Source organism: Hesperophylax consimilis, chromosome 3 (genome assembly GCF_061612785.1).
Source record: "Hesperophylax consimilis isolate HC1 chromosome 3, BYU_Hcon_1.0, whole genome shotgun sequence".
Lineage (NCBI taxonomy): Eukaryota > Metazoa > Arthropoda > Insecta > Trichoptera > Limnephilidae > Hesperophylax > Hesperophylax consimilis.
Window position 1 is genome coordinate 37,459,612 of NC_142838.1, and position 22,830 is coordinate 37,482,441.

Here is a 22,830-nt window from a genome sequence, read left to right on the forward strand (position 1 = left end):
GCAATCCATTCACCGTAACTGTTGCTCCAGCCTCATTTTCGAAAAAGAAAGGTCCAATGACTCCGCCGGACCATAAACCACACCAAACAGTCACATGTTGAGAATAGAGAGGCTTTTCAACAATAACTCTTGATTTTTCCGAGCCTCAGATGCGACAATTTTGCTTGTTGACGAAGCCACCGAGGTGGAAATGGGCCTCATCACTCAAGATGATTTGCATTTGATTCACTCAAGTGAATTTTAAAAATTTCAATGCCTTGTTGAAGCGTGTATCGTTCCATTTTTACTAATGACGTAGTTTTTACTTGTCAAATGTCAAAAAAACAGCTTTAAAAGTAACACCTACCGAAATAGCGGGCTATTCAAAATAACACCTCTTATTGGAAAACCCTGTACTTCTAAAAATTCGTCTTTTTTAATACTTTCATTCATAATTATTGATTTAAAATAGATCTAAAACCGCACATTACGAAACGGTTTCAACTGGCTACAACTTCATTAAGACATATAAAATGCCAATGGCATAAGAATAAAAAATTATCTTAATTTTTACTAAGAGTAAAAAACACAGTGAAAACAGATTTGAAAAATAAGATCAATAAAATACAACCAGGATTTTTTAATATATATTTTCTTCACTTTAATACTGTCTGAAAATGCTCCTTGCTCCTTTTTTCATTACTGTCTGAATGCGGTTTAATAGCAGGAAGACATACATAAATAACAAAGTAATCAAAATGGTGTAAACTTTTCGATAATAAAATGTTTTCCTTCTTAATCTATCACAATAATTATTATTGCTTTTGTAAGATGTCTAGAACATCTCATGTAGGTACTATAAAATAACAACTATAGGTTCAATAAATAGAGATAGTCAGTCAATGTACTCGTAGCTATGTAGATATCACACAATGAGAGCATTGATGCTGTATATGGGCTGAACCTCCTCTCGGCACTGCGGACAGTCCTCCATCATGGAAGTGATTGATCTCGTTTTGATGACTTCTGCGTACATTTTTCCCGAGTCCCGAATTGTCCTCGTCCGGTTGGGACTTGAAAAATCTACCTCATAAAGTCCGAATCTCTCCCTGAAAAAAATAAAATCATTATTAACCCATAGTGTGCCAAAAAAATCTACCGTGGATTTCCGAATAGCTCAACGCACTTGCTTCGATTTTATGGTATTTTTAACCTTAAAAATGTTCCTAGCACACTAAAATATATTTTATTCGCTTGGCAGTGAAATATTGTATCTTATTATTCTTTTAGCTTGTCGTTTCATCACTTGCAAATATGTTAATTTTAGCTGTGAAAAAGAGAGTCAAGTGTTATAATTCCGATTTTCTTACGTCATCGTACTGTAATCATTCACAGAAAAGCCTCACGTGACTAGTAATGATATTTACTATGGAAAAAGCTTATTTACCTAAAAAAATTATAAAACTTAAGAATATTTTCGTATTTTTTGCATCATGTTATTTTATAACATTAGAGAAAGAAAAAATCGTTTCTCTGAATATAATTAGCTATCCTGGGAAAACTACAAAAGGGAGAAATATATTTTTAACACGGAAAAAATTACAAAAACGTAATTTTGAAATAATCAAGCAATTTATTACGAAAATAGTGTCAGCCGTCATACGGCAGGCGATTGTCATTTTACCCATGGCATTCTAGGGGTTAATCAGGTACCCATTCACAAAGTATTTACTTGTAGACTGAATTCTGTAGAAATGAGATACTAAAGGCGTATGTGCGGTAAAACCATGTATGATATGTGGAAATTTGCAAGGAATTCAAAGTTGATGAAAGCGTAATTAAAGGATCTGTCTTACTGGAGGTCTTGGACAGAAAATCGATAAATCTCCATGTCAATACAATATTGACGAAATCCGTCGTCTATGGTCAGTTAGCGATAATTGTGAGCACGGTCAGAATATGATTCCGACAGTCGGTAGACAAAAGGCGCTGCGGCAACCAATGTGTCGGATAAGCTATCAATATGCATAACTTTTTAAATAATGTCGATGTTTATGCAAAATAACTGCCTAATGAATGAATTGAGGTGAACTAACTAAGCTCTTAGAATTGAGAGAAATAAAATACAGGCCGCTCGCAATCGCCGTCGAACGTAAATACTGGTCGACGTTCTTATTCTTGAGTTCGTCAAAGGTACATGCTACAATTTGCAAGCAATGCAAGAGAATTATATTGCTCCCAAAATATTATATTACCTTATACGGTAGGTACCATTCAAATCATCTGTGTTATTCATAAAGCCTGTGACAGACCACGCATAAGCGCGCTATATTTTCGTAGCTTGGCCTATTTCAGCATATATGCTGAAATAAGCTAATCCATGATGCGTATAGCGTAATGTGTCACCTACCTTAATGTTTTAGTAGTCTCAATTTAATTTACAGTTTAGAGGTCAGATATAACACGCATAACTTTCATTCTAATTGTTTCAACAATAATATACTTGCTCCATTTTATTTGCTGTTTTAAAAAGTAAGAATAAGTAGGTAGCTACTTAGGACGCATTTTATATTACTATCATACAATATCATATATTTTTACTGAGATATCAATAGCTATCTAGGTCACAGGGGTTATAGTTGAAATACAACAATGAAATTTACTAGTATCAATTAAAAGCACGCTATACATTTTTTATCAATGATTTATGAGTATTTTTATTATATTTTTTTTATATGGCAGACAAATTCAATAAAATACTATCAATTTTCAACAAATACCTACCTACCTACTAGAAATAGGATATTAATAGTAGGTAGGTATCAGCGCAATGAGTTCTTTGAAACCAATGATAGAAAACTGTTTCGGGAAAGTTGGAAAATGATCAATTTAAAATAGCTTTAGCAGTGTTTGGTGACGAGATCTAAATAGCCATATACTTCCCAACCATCCTCCTCCCTGTCTCCTTCCCTTCTTCACTATGTACATGGGTTTTCCAATAAGAGGTGTTATTTTGATATTCAATCGTAAAAGATCAATAGTTTCGTTGCTTGTGTGGCACGTAGCGCCGTCTTGTTAAAATTAAACGTTATCCAAATAATTACCATCCAATTTAGGCCATAAAAAATCATTAATCATCTCTCGAAAGGACCAATGACTCCGTCGGACCATAAACCGCACCAAACAGTCACACGTTGAGGATAGAGAGGCTTTTCAACAATAATTCTTGGGTTTTCCGAGCCCCAGATGCGACAATTTTGCTTGTTGACGAAGCCACCGAAGTGGAAATGGGCCGCATCACTCAAGATGATTTGCATTTGATTCACTCAAGTGAATTTTAATCATTTCAATGCGTTGTTGAAGCGTGTATCGTTCCATTTTTATTGATGGCGTAGTTTCTACTTGAGTCAATTGGTATCAAAACTGGTCAACTCCACTTTAGGTGAATTTTCAGGAAACACCAAAACAAGTGCTGGATTTGACTATTTTTCATACAACAGCAGCTTTTTAAACCGGTTTCTCTTACAAAATATGCGGATATGACTGCTTTTGAAAAATAAGAACTGTTCTTTTGTTAATAATGAACACAGTTCAATACTTATTTTATTTTTTTTTAATTTTGGATCTGACCAGTTTTGATACCAAACAACTCGTGTCAACTCTCAACTTGTCAAATGTCAAAAAATGACAGCTTCAAAAGTAACATCTACCGAAATAGCGGGCTATTCAAAATAACACCTCTTATTGGAAAACCCTGTACAATAACAGCTTCGTCCCATTGATATTCATATTAATAGACTTGCCCTAATATGAAATCTGGGTATCATTTCGACGAGCTGGAGGCAAACCACGTGACCATATTTTTGGCACCAGGAGGGTTCGAGAATGCTTTGAATAAACTATGACATCAGTCGTACATTGACCACCGAAAGGCGCACATTGAAATAACCAGACCATGCGCATAAAAGTAAAGTTCGATAAAGTGAGCCAAAGGTTCTCATAGCTGTCCATTGTGGGACTTTTCTGCACAGGATCTGAATGTTCGTTTTTAAACGAATCGCATGGCGTGAAAGATGCTAAAATTGAGTGAGGTGGCTAAATTATAACACATTTGTAAAAGTGTCTAACCAAATAGTGTTACAAAATATGAAATTTTGGAAACTAGCCAGAACTTTCGATAACCCGATTTGGGATATGTAGTTTTGTACGCAGCCAGCAGTTTCCGCGCCATTGTAAAAAAGGACTAGTATACGTAAATAAAATTTATTTTCGAGGACCGAATGGTGATTACAAGTTTAGTTGACTGTGTACTTATTGCCGACTGCGCTCCGCGGAAGTTGGTTTGTCCCCTTTCTCTGATTCGCTCGTCTGGACGTCTATGCTTCGTCCTGACTCCGAGAGGCGTGCGACGCATTAACTAAACTAGTGTGAACAAGTATCAAGTAATATTTGAACATTCGTGGAAATGCCCAACTACCGGTATTCATAGTCACACTTGATTCCATACACCTTATTTTGCCCTCTTGACGGCTTAATTATTAATTTTCTAGTTGGGAATCGCTCACGTGCGTTTTGTGAACTGTCTGGGTGCAGATAATTAGGGGTGCCATAGTTTGATTGGCTCCGGACAGCTGGGAACAGTTGATACCAGTAACGGCTCGTGATTTTTGAGTGTGATAGAGTGCTTCGATTAAAATTCGACATTTTTGAAAAACGATTTAACTTTTTCAGATTTCCTGAAAAACTTCATACAAAACAAGAAGACTTTTTCGGCTACAAAAATATCAGTAATGCAATGTTTTGTTTTTTTGTAATAAATAACACTCTAGTACGTCCAAAAATCACGAGCCGCCACTGGTTGGGACACTTGCGCGGTATTCGCAAAAAAAAACAAAAATATTTATGAAATAGTTATTTTTTTCGCAATCTACATATACAACAGCTAGGTAAGACGACTAATTGATGCATGTTATAAAAAAAATTCGTCTATGATTTGCTTTGTAATAAAACTGATGAAGACAGTGATGATTATTTTGGGTGTGCTCAAAATGAACTATCTACGCTTTTTATATTTACATAATTTTGTTACATAAATTTATTAAAAAAAACCATTGAAAATAAACTTTTTGTATTTGGAATAATAAACTAATTGAATTGAATTAATGCTGATAATGATATATGTGTATTTTTACTATGATACATCAATTTTTATTAATTGATATTTAAAAAATGTATGCATATTTTGTTTGACTGATGATTGAACCTTCCTCCGCAGGGACGTGAGGCAACCGCGCTAATAACTGAACTAAATTCCAATCAGGTAGGACCGACATTTATATCGTATATTTATTTATAATATATATAATCTCACGCCTATTAAGGCTTTTGCATTATATATATATATAAAAATATTTACGAAATTATACACGAAAATAGTGCAGGAAACGACTATTTAAAACAATTGCAGAAAAATAAATATGAAGTCAAAATATCACTCAACTTGATCTACACAGCATGCAGGCACAAAACATAAAAATTCCAAAATATTTTTTTCTGTTTCAGTTGACAAAATTATTATGTGTTAGTCAAATCAAATACCTTTATTAAAATATTCCACTACTTGATGAAAAAAACTTCAATAGGCTATGCTTATATATTGAAATTGATGTACTAAATATATATACAACAACATCGTAGTATTTGTTTTCTAGCTGTTGAATCCGTCGCATAGGAGTGTGATATTGGGACGTTGATATAGAATTGCTACAATAATATGGTAGGTACTAATATTAACTGCTGTAATGTCATAAAATTTCAGAGAATGCGTGTATGTTCGTTATTACCACCAAAAAGTGCATAAAATGCATTGTCATCGACAATGAGTCTATCGGCTGAATTTCGGATCGATCGGTTGTTGGGAAGTTGGTTAAATTTCATGTGCAAGAAAAAAGAGTGCCACTTCATTCGTGCATTAAATTGAAGAAAAAAAAGTGTCAAATAAATGAATTTAAAAAAAAACTTACGTATAACCATTTAACCATTCGAAGTTATCCATGAGACTCCACGTGGAATATCCCCTGATGTCACACCCGTCCTCAATGGCGTCCAATAAGGCGTTGAGGTACTTATTGAGGTAGTTGACCCTGTCAGCATCCTGCAGCCCGCCCCTGGTAGAGAAGCCGTTCTCCGTGATCAGCACGGGAACGTTGTTGTATTCGTCCTTTATCCAGTTCAACGCCTTTCTGAATCCCCACGGAACCACCTGGACACAAAATGAACACATTATTTACCCCTCAATTCTTTTTTCTTTTTATAGTGGTGGATCAGAGGAGAATATTAAGGACTGCGAACCAGTATAGGGCCTTTGGACCTCATCCACTCCACCGAAAAATTAATAAAGCAGGAATTTGTTGACCATACGATCTGTACCGCACCGCATTCAAACATCACCGATTCTCAAACGGACCCACCAGCTGCGCATCATAAAGATTCAACGACTGTGGGGGACCCTTATCCTATTGATGGTGTTCCAGAATGTACGAAGCACTGAAAACCAATGCTCTCTCGCAGTGGGATTAGGTACGATATGTGAATTTGATTGTTCTACAAATCTACAGTTTTATTCTGAAATTGATGAGATTGTGCATACTTGACCTTCATAACAAGAGGAAAGTCAATGTCTACATTAAATTTCTAAAAACTCTGTGGAAAGCCCTAGAGGAGGCCCTTAAGACTTAGTTAAATCGTACCTTCAATCAGATTGTTCTTCAACACCAGTTGGCTTTGTTCTTTGGCGGTTAAAGAACAACGGCCAGCTGCTGTTGAAGAACTTCTGAACTACGAGAATTTCCCTGAAGGACGGGACATCAAATAGTTCTGTGTGACATCAGCTTCGTTATGGTGGAGGAAGTCCGCCAACCAATGAAATCATCCAAAAAATGTTAATATCGAACCTTCAACCAGCTTGATGCAGATCCTGGCCAGCTGCTATCGAAAAATTCCTGTACTCCGCGATCTTCCATGAAGGACGGGACATCAGATAATTCTCTAAGTGGCATCAGCTTCGTCATTCTGGTGGAATAATGGTTGAAGCCGAGGAAGTCCGAGCTGCCTGCAACCATGCGCACCTCGCGCTTGGTGAAGGCGGGCAGGCGACTACGCGGGAATTGCTGGCGTTCGCTATGCTCGGCGATCCGGATGCGCATTACCTCAGGGTAGTCTCCATGGCGACTGAAGATGGGGTTGGCAAACCAACCAAACTGTAATCAAATGATCAAGGTAAGAGAGGTATGTAACTTTAAGCCACATTAAAAAACTGATTTACTTTAGGTAAAGGGGTGAGCCTTGAAGCCAAAATTTGTCATCCCTTAAAACTATTTTTTTGCATTATCTTATCGACAGGTATATTTTGAGGCTGAATAGAATGGATAAGGGAAGGAGATGAGGAAACTAAAGTTTGGGAAATGCATTTAAAGCAATTTTTCATTTATGAATGGTGGTCTTCACCAGAACGAGACTTAGATGGGGGTTGGTTAACAGAAATTCAAATTTAAAATTGTCATCAAATAGCCATTCAGCGCCATTATATTTTTTGACAGTTGAAAAGCCCCCTTTAAATACTGTTTCTCAAAGGTGAAAGCTGTTGAACAAATTGTGATCATCAGAAGAAGACAATTGTCATGGTAAGCTTTCTGGGATTATTACAATAATGGCAATTTGATGAAATTGTCACACGTGAATTTCTGCGAAAAAAGTGAGCCTAAGATTATTTACTACTCTGAAAAGCGTTGCACAAGAATTCTTGATGTATTAATACTAGCTTTCAATAGTGTTGTCATCAGAAAATGAGCTCAAGTGTTGGTCAAATATAAATTGGGATAAAACACAGCTTAAAGTAAACTAAGTTAAATAAATTTGAGGAAGATCTTTAATTCTTACGTTAAACTGTATGGCCCTATCAGCAGCTTCGGCGTCTTCCGGTGAATCTGTGGCAGGTTCATTCCAATAAGCGTCCAAAGTGATTCCAATGAAACCTGGAAAATTACATGTATATTATTTTATTCTTACGGGTTGGAATAGGATGGTGGATCAAAAATAAACAAACAGCCAACGATGATAAAAAAGTTGTGTATGAAAAAGAAAGAGAACATTCAGGACGTCATAAATAATATATATCTTTTGTAAACTGTTCCAATTTAAATATCGCATACAAAGGAGATAGTTAATGGACCCTCTGCAAAATATAAAGGAACTAAAAGTCCAATTGAGACATGGAATGAAATAACTGAATCCAGGTAGGGGTGTAGAAACCAATACAACATCAGTGAACTTCAGGTATTTCATGGAGGCGGACAGGACTCTTCAATCGTAAGTCGTAGTGTCGAAGATGATGATTATAATCTCTCGTCTAAGGTTAGTTCAACATTCAAACACATAAAAATAATATAGCAGATCAACAACACTCAAAAAAAAATAGTACCTTTTTGTTTAGTCCTGTATTCTTCGTTGTAAAGATGGTAAGCTCTGGCGTGGGCCAGTAGTACTGTGTGACCGCACATGTAGTCCGCAATGCCCGAAACGTTTAACATCGGCGCGCTGGTGTCCCCCCCGTATCCCTCCTGGCAGAACTCACGCGGCTCGTTGAAGGTCACCCACATCTTCACACGGTCCCCAAAAGTCTGGAACACCACGCGGACGTAGTCTTCGAAGTACTCAGCCAGTAAGGGATTGGTCCAACCTCCTAGGTCCTTTAGAAATAAACAAGGGGTTGTATTTATTACATGGAGTAATTTTTCCGGTGTGGAGGTCAAAGATGCTCCTCTTTGAAAAACTTTCAATAAGATGGCATATTCTGAGGATTAAGCTTAAGTGGCTGGATGTAATGAAAGCAAATACTACTGCTTTAGGTAAAATGAAAAGCAGGGAAAGAGGATACTAAACAAGAATGGAGATATTTCCCAGAGGTGGACATGACTCTCTCTCTCTCTCTGCTGCGATAAGGAGTTAAAACGCCAGGCAAACACATCAAAGATCATCGCCAAATAGAAGATCTAATGGGAATTATCAGGAGGCAGACCAAGGAAGAGGTGGACAGCTACGTACAAGATGACAGAACATGGAAGGAATACATCAGAAACAATAGAAGGATATGCTGGTGGAGAACATCTGTACAAGAGGTCAATTCCTTTCCTGAGATATTGTGCCATGGTGAAAAATGAATAATTATCAGATTGTCGTGTTTACCTGTAAAGGTTGCGGAAGATCCCAGTGATAAAGCGTTATGAAGGGAACGATGTCCTTAGCCAACATCGCGTCGATCAGCTTGTTGTAATAGTCCACTCCGTCCTTCGAAATGCTATCGGGGAACCCCGTGGGCAGCAGCCTGGACCAGGAGATGGAAAATCTGTAGAAGTCCACACCCAGTTCCTTGAGCATCTCTACATCTCTATTGTAAAGGTTGTAAGAGTCGCAAGCAATGTCTGCATTCGTCGAGTCGAGAATCTCCTTTGGATATGTGTGGACCAAACGATCCCAGATGTTTTCTCCTTTATCTGTTGAGTTTAAAATAAATTATAAATAAAAAAATATGTATCCTTACATGTTTGACGTCGTGGTTGGCGAGATGTCTGATTTGACGGTGAGCACGTAACAACGAGTAAATTGTAATTGTAACATTATTTTCTAAAACTTTGTTTCTTTAAAATAATATTTGAGGATATATTGTAGGAAACGAACATTCAGAATACCTTTCGATAAGGTCCACTTTATTAAATTTGCTATATTGCTCGAAAACCCTAACATTGTCGCCGTGCAGTACACAGTACACAACGGTTTACTTGACGGATAAACTTGTTTTTTTTGCGTGTGTAATTATTTACAAAAAACTAAACATATTCAGTAACCTAGCACGAGATACAAAGCCTAATAATTTTATAGCCATTAATGATAGAGTTCCTTAGGATCTGGACTAGACAAAGCGAATGCACACGCTGATTTTGTGTTCGAATGAGAATGATTAAAGGTTTCAGATGCTTTTAAAATATTGAACGATATTATTATTTTAATAATCTGCTAAAGAAGTTGCTCTCTTCTCAAAGTCATAGACCCTGATCCTTTTTTCATGAATCATTTAGCTACAACAATCTATAAATAATATGCTTGATAACTCGATTCCAACCAATAAACAATAATTATTTTATCGTCGGTTTTTGTTGTTACCATGGAAGTAATTGTTGTGATATTATAGAACTGCACGTAATATCTAAAAAAATAGTACGCCATCGGCATCTGCCCCCACGGGGTTATTTTTTTACGATTTGCTTTGCGAGTTGCTGATTTCATACTGACAATAAACTGTAAAGAATAATACGCGAATATTAAAAATAGGTCAATTTCTCGCATGTAAAGAAAGAAACATATAACCTGTAGAAAATATGTTTTGAGTTTAGCACTTTATATTAATTATTTTGAGTTCTATTGAAATTTATTATTTCAACCTTTAATTTATTTTACCTGAAAACTATTTATTTTAGATTTTATTGGAATAACATTTCTTTAAACTTTTGAATGTAATCCCATCAATGTAACAAATCACTGAGGAAGATTATAATTCTAATAAATCTAAACTTTACATGAAACAGAACAAGAACAGAAAAATAAAAAAAAGGAGAAAGCAAGGACACAATATAAATGAAAATCGGATATTTTTATCCGAGACACTAACTTGGTTACAAATAATTTCTTTAGAACTTTGTAATCATTCAAAAATATACTATTGTTAATTCTGAATTTGAAATATGATATCGACAAAAATTACGTTAACTAATTAGTTCCCAATGACCGAGTGGTTAGAAGCGTTGTCCCGGTAAGACAGAGATCCTGAGTGCGTTTCCAAGTTGAGACTGTTACCTTTTTTATTTTTCTCTGTCTTGTTCTGTTTCATGTTTTCTTTAGATTTATTAGTATTCTTCCATGAACTATTTAAACTCTTCATCTGTTGAATGCAATAACGAGTCGTATAAACATAAGGTAGGCGACACATTATGCTGTACGCATCATGACTTGGTCTATTTCAGCATCTCTCGCCAAACACTACCAATGCGAATGTATCGCGAGCGATACGCTGAAATAAGCCAAGCCACAAAAGTATTATAGTGGTCTGTCACAGCCTTAATACTTATAAAATGTTTGTAATATGTTTGTTATTATATATGTAATAAGTTTCTTACTATGTTTGTTCAGCGCCCTTGAGGTGATTTCTCACGAAAACGGCGCTATATAAATTAGCCAAATATTAATATTATTTGTAATATTTATATTCCGTTTTTATTGTGTCAGTTATTATGTTTGTTATTTATGTATGTTTTTACATTAGTTTTGTTTATAATTTATATTTAGGTACAAAAAGTAATATCAGACTTACCAGAAACATTCCAAGAGCCCTCTATTTGATAAGAAGCCGTTGCAACTCCGAAATAAAAGTACTTCGGGAAGTTCCTCACTTCGGCGATTGGTACGTGAATTGAACAAATTACGCTGAAATATGTAATATAATATTAAAAATAATTCATTAATTCATGGAGAAACCTTTTTTTAGGACTGGTTTCAGAACAATAACAAGTTATTTAAATAATTTATTAATTATTAACGCATTTTTTAGGGGCTTTTACATATGAATAGTAAAAAATATATATTTCTGTAAAAATATTTTGTATTTGTTAAAAGATCTCCACTGACTCCATACAATTATTTCCCTCCATAAGCATTCTGGGCAATGGGGAATACATATGGTAGTTAGTACCAGAATATCTGCATTGAAATAAATCCCGACTACTAGTATTACGTAGTGGAATCCAAAAGCTTATAATAGCTAACCCATTGGGCGCATTTTGCACTCGTGTTCCAAAATTAATTATAAAAACACCCTAATATTATAGTACTTCCTTCTTCTTCTGGCGATAATAAAATTAGATTGTTAATGTTAGTTTTAAGTTTCTACATGTGTAAATATATATGTCGTTGAGACAGTAGTTTTAGCCTTAGTCGTAAGTCACTAGATATACAAGTAAGTAGTTCTAGTATTAATTATTTAATAAATATATTTGTACAGCGCCCTTGAGGTGATTTTTCACAAAAACGGCGCCTTATAAATTAGCGAAATATAATTATTATTATGAGTATAAGTTATCTAAACATATAAAAATCACATATCACAGTGTTCGTACACGCTAATCTCTGAGACGGCCCAAACGATTTCAATGAAATTTTGTGTCTAGCTTGAAAGAAAGGATAGTTTTGGACCCGATAGGTGGCGCTGTTGTCAATTCCAAATTTATTTTCAAGGGTTATTATAAGAAAAAAAAGGTCGTACTTAAAATATGGCGGTGTGAACAAATCTATTGACTTTTTTTTTTTTTTTTTTTTTTTTTTTTTTTTTTTTTTTTTTTTTTTTTTTTTTTTTTTTTTTTTTTTTTTTTTATATATACAATAATATTATTATTGGGTTTATAAAAACAGTTTATTCAATAAAAAAAAAAAAATCTATTGACACCTGTATTACGCATATAGAGAAAATACCAAACTCAAACATCGCTTCATTATCAGTACTGATTAAAACGTTTCTCTGATGCTACAATTTTTTCAGGAGTGTTCCACGGATTTACGAACATAAAACGTGTGAGTTTGCTTTATCTTTTTTTTCGTTTTTATTTTGATTGTGCTGTGTATCATTTTGCGTATTATTTTTTTAAATTTAGTAAATGTCGCGAAAAAGGTTAAACCTTAACAAGCAACATTCCTATACTCCTGCACGATGCCAACAAAATGCAAGAGACAATAGAAAGCACGCACAAACTTACAATGGAGAACACAATATCAGAGCAGTAGAAGACGTACGCAAGAATCTCAAGCACATCGCAACGATAAGATCAATATAAAAATAAAAATAAATGTATATCGAAAGTGTTTTCTGTGGATGGTATTCGTACGGCAATCTTTCACACTGTCAAAGACATATACTTCAAGGCAGTTTTTAAGAGTATAGAACGGTGTCGGTCGCATTTTTACTTATTGTCTATCGTACTGAACAAAAATCCCAATCTGCTGAAATGATCGATGTCAAATGAAAAGTCAAAATTATATTTACGATGCATATGACTTGCGCATGTATTTCATGTATGTCAAATGCATAAAGTATCCGACAACAGCGCCACCAGATAAAAGGCGATCTACATAGAATAGGTCTGTGGCAGGACACCGTCTGCCCAAATATATGTTTCGACCGATCTAGAACTGGAGGTCGCGGGTTCAAATCTCGACGTGCGCAAGTAAATTTAATATGATTGATTCGTGTTATTTCACAATTTAAAATACTATATAGAATAATTTCGGCACGTTCCAGAGTGGAATAAACCAGTATCGCCCTGGTTTCAGACTTCCATTCAGAATTGAAACTTTGCTTTAAATGGCTTGTCCGTGTTTGATGACCAGATCTAAATAGCCAGGAACTTCTCCACCTCCCTCTTCTCCAACTCCTTCCTCTCCCCACTACATTCATCTTCACAACATATCCAATTGGGGATGCAATATTCTTACTGGCTTCAGACAGTTGGGAGTAATCGGGTCACTTATGCGGTTTCACATTGAAAAAAATATTAAATCAAGAATAATGTACCGGTTCGACGGTTTGGGTTGTTTTTATACAAATTCATAGTTTTATTCCGAGATTGATGAATTTTTTAAACTCATGAAAGTCAAGTGTGAAAAAAACACCCATTCTCTTTTCCAACCCCTCAAAGCAGAATTGTCGATTTGAAATTTCTAAAACCCATGCCTATTCCCTTTTCCCACCCCTTAAAGCAGAATTGTCTACATGAAATTTCTACAACCCATGCCTATCCCCTTTTCCCACCCCTTAAAGCAGAATTGTCTACATGAAATTTCTACAACCCATGCCTATCCCCTTTTCCCACCCCTTAAAGCAGAATTGTCTACATGAAATTTCTACAACCCATGCCTATCCCCTTTTCCCACCCCTTAAAGCAGAATTGTCTACATGAAATTTCTACAACCCATGCCTATCCCCTTTTCCCACCCCTTAAAGCAGAATTGTCTACATGAAATTTCTACAACCCATGCCTATCCCCTTTTCCCACCCCTTAAAGCAGAATTGTCTACATGAAATTTCTACAACCCATGCCTATCCCCTTTTCCCACCCCTTAAAGCAGAATTGTCTACATGAAATTTCTAAAAACCATGCCGTTCCCCTTTCCCCACCCATTAAAGGAGGATAAAGCCCGGACAAAGCCGGCAACGTCAGCTAGTCATACAATAATGTATAGGTACTACGGTTGTTTAAAAAAACCTTGGGAAATGCCATATAATAAATATTCTGAGTAATTCTAATAAAAAAATAATATTATTATACCTCTTATTGGAAAACCCTGTAAATAACTTTTTCATAAAATCATTTATGGTGGAAAATTTGATGTCATATTTAAACTATCGATGCAACTACCTCACCATAAGACAGGCTTGTCCTGGTGAGGTTATAAATTCAGATGAAAACATTGATACAATGTAAAGAAACAGTGTATAAAAAATAATAATAAGTCCGGATTGTTTCACAAAATTATCAATTTTTAAAGTTCTGTACAAGTTCTGTTATTTCAGTTCTTTAAAGCAACTGGTCCATTATGATATGACAACAGAAGTTTAATAAAGACTTTCACAGAACCTAAAATTTAACGTTCAAATTTGATAAATTTTTGAAATTCTATGTAACTACTTGTGTTTGTGGATCAAAACAAATGCTTGTTAGAATAACAAAGTAGTTATTATACTGCTGACAAACTGCAAAAGTAGTTTAGCAGGTTTAAAATGTTAAAAAAAATATATATATATTAAAATGACTTTTTACGAGATTTGCTTAAAAACTTTTGAATAAATAATTTTAAAAGAACCTACCTACATTAGATATACATATTATATTCATTCACAAATTCGTTGAATTGAAAAAGTTTTTAAATAATATTTTTCTATTTTCATGTAAATCATATTTTTTCCCGGAAAATAAAATCGTGATATAAATAATTAAAAATAGTTTTATAAAAGTTATAAAATGTAAGATTAATTCATTTGCAGGTATTGTTTGTTTTCAAAAATGAAAAGATGGCAATCGAAAAAAAACTTCAAAAAATTTTTTGAAAATTGTTTAATGTGTTACATAAGGCAAACACGAACAAAAGGTATTTTAAAATAATAATTTGTAGGTGTAAAAAAACCTTGTTTTTTTCTGCAACAATAATATGCAGTCTGTTAATAATTTTGAAACTAAACATATTCGTCAACTATTTAATGGTACTTATGTTGTAGTTCTATTACTAGATGCACACGGTTGTGGGCGTTTCAATGTGCCCGAAATAGGGTAAATAATATCAAATTTCTTGAGAAAAAAATATCATTTTCAAATACAGTAAATCGTTCTTGGATAAATTGTTGATTTTATTTAACTGTCTAAAACTTATCTTTTTATACAAAAAAGATACGCAACTCAACAATAAATAACTAAAAACTAACTTGAAACATCGCTGGTTATGTTGGATTAATTTTTAAAATAGAGATTTAATAAAATTTTAATACGTCTAACTCCAGCCACTTTACTTTTGCAAATAATGTATTAAATTATTAAATTTGTTTACCAAAGAGAAAAACCTAAAAAAAACAATTATTAATTATATTGAGGCGATGCACTACGTCGTGTAATATTTTGAATCGAGCCACCATCAATAACACTCCTTACGTAGATGGCGATAAGGCTTAAATTCCCGCTTAATACCATCCAGCTGTTTTGATTTAGGCAAGAAAAAACATGGCCAAAAAGTGCCTTTTATTTTATTTTGTGGATGTTCAGGCATAAATATTTTTTTTACGATCTTTTTATAAATAACTTAATTTTCCACATTATACAATAAAACCATACCCGAAAATGGGTTCGTAAGTAGGAAATTTGGAACTTTAAAGCAGTTTTCATAGGCCTAATAAATTATTTTTTTCTGGGCTTATAAAAAGACTTATGTAAAAAATACTCGATTAATTTAAAGGCCAAGATGTATTATACTTGCGGTATTTATTTAAAGCATCTGAAACATTTCTAGGCGACCAAATTTTCAAACCAAAAACACATGATTTTGCATTAATATGTAGAGCATCGCCTTAAGAAGAGTTTGTGTGCATACGACGTTAAATGCATTTGAATGAATCAAATAGTGTGAGCCGAGACAAATTTGTTTGTCTCTGTCTACCCTTGTCAGGAAACGTCTGATAGTTAGTTAATTATCAATATTAATAAATATTGAAGAAAGATTGATTTCAGAGTAGCGCGGACCTAATTTATATCACAACACCATTTATTTATTATACACTGAACTGCAACTGAATAGATGTAAAACGTAAATGTATTTGAATCACTCTTTAAATATTTAAATTCAACACTTTTAAGATAAATAATCTTGTTAGTAAATGATTTAAGCACCTCATGAACAGTGAAGTCACAAAGAACAGCGTCCTAACGTTCCCCATGTTGATTCGGCACTGAGCGGGATTAATCTCTGTAAATAATGATATGGGATGCTGCGCTGATTATTATAATAGCAGATCGGTTCACTGGTCATGTTACTTATAACTTGTACCCGCACTTGTAAACAACCAATCTTACAATTACGTTAATTATTATTCAAGCAACGAGATGAAAACTTGTACCATGTCTGATCTAGTCCGGAAACTAGTTGTACATGTCGGAAACTGGTGAATCTACAAATCTCCGATAAGGGTTAAAAAGAATTTTTGAAGTCTTTTGGATATTCAACGGCTGATATTAACCCCCTGGCGACCATTTTTTTCTTCAAAATTTACCTACATAATTACTTCGAAATGAATTTACTCGCAGACGAAAGTTCTAATCAAAAAAGGTTATTCCACCAAATCGACTCCAGCTAGTTTCCGAATACCGTTTGTAATATCGATTGAAAGTAAGTAAAACGCTAAATGAAACTTTACAATATATTTAGTGGTAATAAATATTTAACTATTCATGAAACTATATTTAAATATTAACTTAATCTGTATTTTTATATAAGAGTTAATACTTTCTCCCTGAAATTGTGTAAAACATTCCATTTAAAAAAATTGAATTTAGATTTTGTTTTCTTGTATGAATGAAGCGGAATCCTGGAAGTGGAAATTAACCTACTTAACGACACTCGAGCTGAAACTCGGCATATAGACTCGTTGTTGATGACAATGCATTTTATCAACTTTTGGTGGCAATCACTAATACACACGTATTTCTCTGAAATTTGATGACATTACAGCAGTTAACATATGAAATTAATTTCGGTCCTACCTGGACGGATTTTACTCAGTTTTTGCGCGATTGACTCCAGTCCCTGGGTTGAAGGTTTAATCCTCAGTCAAACCAAAATTATATTTTTTTAAATACATCTGTTAACTTATTACTAACAGATGTATTTAGTAATAAGTTAACAAATGTATTTAAAATAAGTACATCTGTTAACTTACTAACAGATGTACTTATTTTAAATACATCTGTTAAAAAATAAGTACAACTGTTAGTAATAAGTTAACAGATGTAGTTAAATACATCTGTTAACTTATTATTTTTAAAAAACTTAGTTTTTTTACGAGTTGATTATTATTGATTAAGAAATTTATTTATTATTTATTATTCCCCTTACAGCTAAAATGAATTGACCATGTCATCTAACTTTCTGCCACGGTGAGAAATGTGCTCTAAACGTTAGAAATAGGAAACACCACGCTTCATATTCAAATCTATAAGTTAACCAGAAAAGTATTAAAATGTACACATGAAACCTTCTAATATCTTTGCATGAAACCAAAAGTTTTTACTTATTATTTTTATATTGAAAAAAGTTAGATGATAATAATGTTATATGAAAAGTTAGATGACAGTAATGTTATACGAAAATTTAGATGATAATGATGTTAGATGAAAAGTTAGATGACAATAATGTTGTATGATAAGCAGAGGCGGATTTGCCCTTAGGCCTATGTAGGCCCGGGCCTAGGGCGGCCACATATTAGGGGCGGCCAACCGTGACAAAAAAGTCACAGATGATAACAAGAAATTACTTCCTAAGTACCTAAATATTGTACGTACGAAATAGCGATATGCAAGAGCGTGTTCACACACAGCACACAGCGCGCCCTCACGCCCCGCAGCCGCCCTCGCCACACCTATCATGCTCCGTCGCTCGCCCGCTCGCGTATTTCCAATCCCTACTGTCCTTTTTACAGGAATATGAAAGAGATTTTCGACGCAATCGAAAGCCTAAGCTACTTCCTGGCGAGAATAATACAGGTGAAGAGATGCAACAAAAAAACGGCCGCGAAAATTTCAGAATCGCTACTTTTTTAGTAATAATCGATTCCTTATCAGCAGAACTAAAAAAACGACTGGGTGCTTACAAATCACTTTATAATAAATTTAATTTCTTAAAAAGATCTAATTAATGATTTTGCTGCACTTAAGTGCAGACGAGAATTGTAACTGCCAGATTTTTGTTTTGAGTTCAGTTTTTTTTATGTTAGATAATGCTTTACGTAAATTTTTTTACCAACGTTTTAATTTGTATTTTAAGTTTAGTTATTATATTCGAATTTGATCCTTAAGTTGATTTTTATTTAAAAGAGGTGCTGATTTCTTTTATTTGTTTGGAGACTTAATAATAACTTTTTATCCAGCCCGTATCTGGCAACCCTAATTGAAACTGTGAAACACTTATATTATATTATTGTATGAGAATAAACCTGAAACTAATTAAATAAATTAAACCTAAAACTGTTTTAAATGTTTTATTCAAATCCTTGAAACCTTAGAAAGTATTACAAACTAGCAGCTATTATAGTTAAATAAATTTCTGAATCGATTTCGATAAAAGTTGTCAATAAAGTAAATTTATTATGTAGTCTATAGTCTATATCAGGGGTCTCCAAACAACGGCCCGCCAATGTCATCAAACCGGCCTGCGACAATCGACAAAATTATACAGTAATTGAACTAGCGAATTTAGCAAGCGTATTTTTTTACATTAATTCCACACAGGAGGCTTTGAGGAAAATATTTTCCCTCACGACCTATGTCATCTTAGGTGATGCTGTGTGGAGGGTCTTTTTAAGGAAGGGAAGGATAGGAAGTTCTGAAAAGGAAAATGTATGAGGGGTGGGTAGGAATCTGGGGATTAGTGTGTCCAGGAGTGACATACGTATGAATACATTCCTCCAACTGCGGTGCAAGGCGATGGGTGAAGATTGTCCGGCTGGAAAGGTCAAAAGGCCTCCTTCACCCAGTCTCTCTCGATCCGGCCCGCCACGTAGCAGGTGGGCAGACGTATCCGCCGCCAAGACCTGGACAAATCTCACCCCATGAACCATGAATGATAATGGCAGGAAAATTAAAACGGTTTTGACCCTAGGAACTTACTGGTGTTTACCTAAAAGTTTGGATACTCCTGGTCAATATGATGGGTACTGAGAAAGGGGCGGCTACATGGACTGGGGCCTAGGGCGGCCAAGACTGCAAATCCGCCTCTGATGATAAGTTAGATGAAAATAATGTTTTATGAAAAATTAGATGACAATAATGTTTGTAATACATGTATTTAATATAATGCGTGTATTTTTATTTATTTTTTCGTTGTCAGCAATTTTAGTTACAAATAACTAAGTTGTACAATTATTAAAACTTTTTCAAGTTTCATTCATAATTTTAATATTTAAAATATATTGTGTTTTAAATAAAATTTGATACACAAACAATTTCTAGTTTTCGGGTACGTTCTTAAATACTATATTTATTTGAATTTCGTTGCACAGCGGAAATACTCTGACTGTCTGAAAGTATATGCCAGAGGCTTGAGGGGCTAATATCATTGGCTTATCTCTTTAGTGATAAAGACATCTTTGAAAAAAAAAAATTGTACACTTAAATGAAATCTCCAAAAATATTTAACTGGTAAGAAAATTTTATTCTGATCTTGACTTTTAGAATTCCCCGCACAAGTGCAGCTGTCCTCTTTTAATTTATTTATGAATTAAGACGTAAACAGTTTTGCGTAAACACCGACACATTATACATAATCGTATCATCGTTACATGCGACCCAATTACACGCTCTCATTGCTCAATTAATTATAAACAAATTCAATTTTCACATGTTAGTTTCCTAATCTGATAATATTATTACTCCAGCGTCTGGACGGTGTAGGCCCTGTGATTGGTCAAATTCAAATTGTGTTTAAATAAGACTTTAAAGATTAAGACACCATTTCATACTGAAATAGAATCGCCACATGTAATACGATATTTCTTAAAAAATATCGTTTCTGCTTATACAATTTTTGGATAATATCGAAGAAAATATGTCTTAGAAAGTTCATAATCCATTGGATTAATTACATTACAGTGAAAATTATCCACAATTACGTGATTACGTTTGACGTTTGACGAAAAAAGCAAGCGTTAATTCAATATGGCCGATACCCGAATACGCATCGCGGCTAGGTGGCCGACAGAGCGCCCCTCTGGCGGTGAAGAAACGAATCAAATGACTGGCGCGTATATTTAAATATGCAAAATTACTTGAACATCAAGTGTTTAATAATAAGATTTCTTCTGGAAGTTTAGTTCTACTTTGCAATGGCATTTTTCATTATTATTTATAATTTTTTTTTGCTTATTAATTACATCTGATTTTATGTTGACATGTTTTCTAATTTCTAAAATTTCTAAATTATTTATTTGCGATGCTTTAATCCTGAGTGAAGTATTTTAAGACCTGAATTTTTATCGAAAGTGTGATTCAAAAGATGATTTGCAAACTCATATTCACTATTTCCATTTAGAACCCTGAGATGTTTTTTAGTTCTGACTTCAAAGTTTCTATTGGTTCTACCTTTGTAAAATAAATTACAATCCAGCCCAATTGAGTTTATAAACTCCTGATTTTTTTGTTTGATTTTCGCAATCTATATTATTAAGAATATATTTATTCATTCTGTTATTAGTGTAAAACGCCGGTTGAATAGTACCAGGAATGTTTATATACATATATAATTTTAGAAGTGTCGTTATCCACAAACAGAATTCTACGCCATTGTTTATTTATATCTTAAGAACTAGGGTAAAAATACCGTTTGAAGATAATATGTTTAATTATTTTATTTAGTATTTCAACTATCAATTTATTAGAATAACCGTTATTAAATGTTATTTGTCTTATGAATATATTGTTTTATGGTTATATGCAAAAAAAAATTTCAGGTCTTAAAATACTTCACACAGGATATAAAGCATCACAAATAAATAATTTAGAAATTTTAGAAATAAGAGAACATGTTTATAAAAGTAGATGTAATTAACAAGAATTTTTTTTTATAAACTCTCTTTTAAATATTTTCCCACTTAACTGGTCTTTCATATTGTAATTCCTAATTCTTATAAACCCAGCCTACTCTTACCCCTCCCCCCTCCTTCCACTTCTTTTTTCCAATTGTAATCTATATTTAATTTTTGACTTCGGTGTATACTTCGTTCATGAAACATGTATTGGTTGTATATAATAAAGTGAAGTTAAAAAAGTTATTTGTTTTTTAATAAAATAAAGTTTAATCGGATAACATTATTTTATCTATTTCCATTGTATATCAATGCATACGTACATAATAAAATGTAAACATTATATTTATTTATTAATTGGACAATTTGCATGGCGCCGCTTTTGTGAGATATCACCTCAGGGGCGCTATATTGTAATAATCTACCTTTATATATAGATTTTTACTCTCCTGATGAAGGTGTATATATAATCTAACTTTAAACTTTATTAGATACAGTAACAGTTTTAGGAAAAGAATTACCACCAGTTGGAGTAAAATTCACACCTTTTAATTAAACCGACTGCTAATCACATTGCACAATTACCCTCCTTTTATCCATAAACACGGGTACAATTAATCAATATGTAATAATGTATTATTTCAGTCAACTTTGTTGTAACTATCTTTAATTGTTGTGACAAACTATACGATATTGATTCAACTTATAGACATTGACGGTTGTAACACATATTTAAGCACTGCAAGTCTCCTATGAGCAAATTATATTAGGTACCATAACAGTTAATATCAGTTGTAGACATGTAGTCAATAATAGTGTTTCATTTGAAATAATCCATCACAAATACGTAAAATTTCATTTATTCAAACAACTGTCATTCTTATTATGCCTAAATTGAGCATGTTATTATTCATTAACTCCTTCCTGTTCCGTGTTTTAACAATATATACTCACCCTCTCTCTGTGAATGACCTAATATCTATCTATTAAATGTAACTGTTGTTAATATCACTTAAACTGGGCGCAGCCCAAGCAAGTGCCGCCCGCAGGGCCTAGCAGCAAAAACCCGCGGAGCGGGTTTTTAACTGCTAGTTTTAATTAATGCGCATCAACAAACGAAATTTGAGCACTTTATTAAATAATTTAAGTATGACTGACTTTCAATGGAGGAAGTTACATAGTATCAGTCAACACATGATTCAAATATGTACTTTGTGTTTTGTACGCCCATAAAGTGACATTTTCAAAATGTTTGAATTTGTTGTGAAAATTATAAAAAATTATCTTTTCAAATCCAAAGATGTGTTAAGTATAATGTATTTTACCATTAGTTTTCTTTTTTGATTGAATGAATAAATAAATGAATGAATGAAGTGGAATCTTGGAAATGGAAATTAACCCACTTTCCAACATCT

At 33.8% G+C, this 22,830-nt stretch overlaps 1 protein-coding gene across 1 annotated transcript in view; it reads right to left on the reverse strand.

Moving 5' to 3' along the window:
- Window positions 1-621: 621 nt before the first annotated feature.
- Window positions 622-22,830, reverse strand: part of LOC149425426 (lactase/phlorizin hydrolase-like) — a 44,144-nt gene continuing 21,935 nt past the window's right edge. The window contains exons 9-16 of the mRNA XM_089650780.1: window positions 16,512-16,609; window positions 11,402-11,514; window positions 9,223-9,530; window positions 8,459-8,726; window positions 7,918-8,012; window positions 6,933-7,238; window positions 6,003-6,241; window positions 622-1,088 (exon numbers count right to left, since the gene is read on the reverse strand). Coding sequence (XP_089506906.1) covers window positions 905-1,088; window positions 6,003-6,241; window positions 6,933-7,238; window positions 7,918-8,012; window positions 8,459-8,726; window positions 9,223-9,530; window positions 11,402-11,514; window positions 16,512-16,609 — 1,611 coding nt within the window. The 3' untranslated portion in view covers window positions 622-904. The remainder of the gene's footprint in view (window positions 1,089-6,002; window positions 6,242-6,932; window positions 7,239-7,917; window positions 8,013-8,458; window positions 8,727-9,222; window positions 9,531-11,401; window positions 11,515-16,511; window positions 16,610-22,830) is intronic.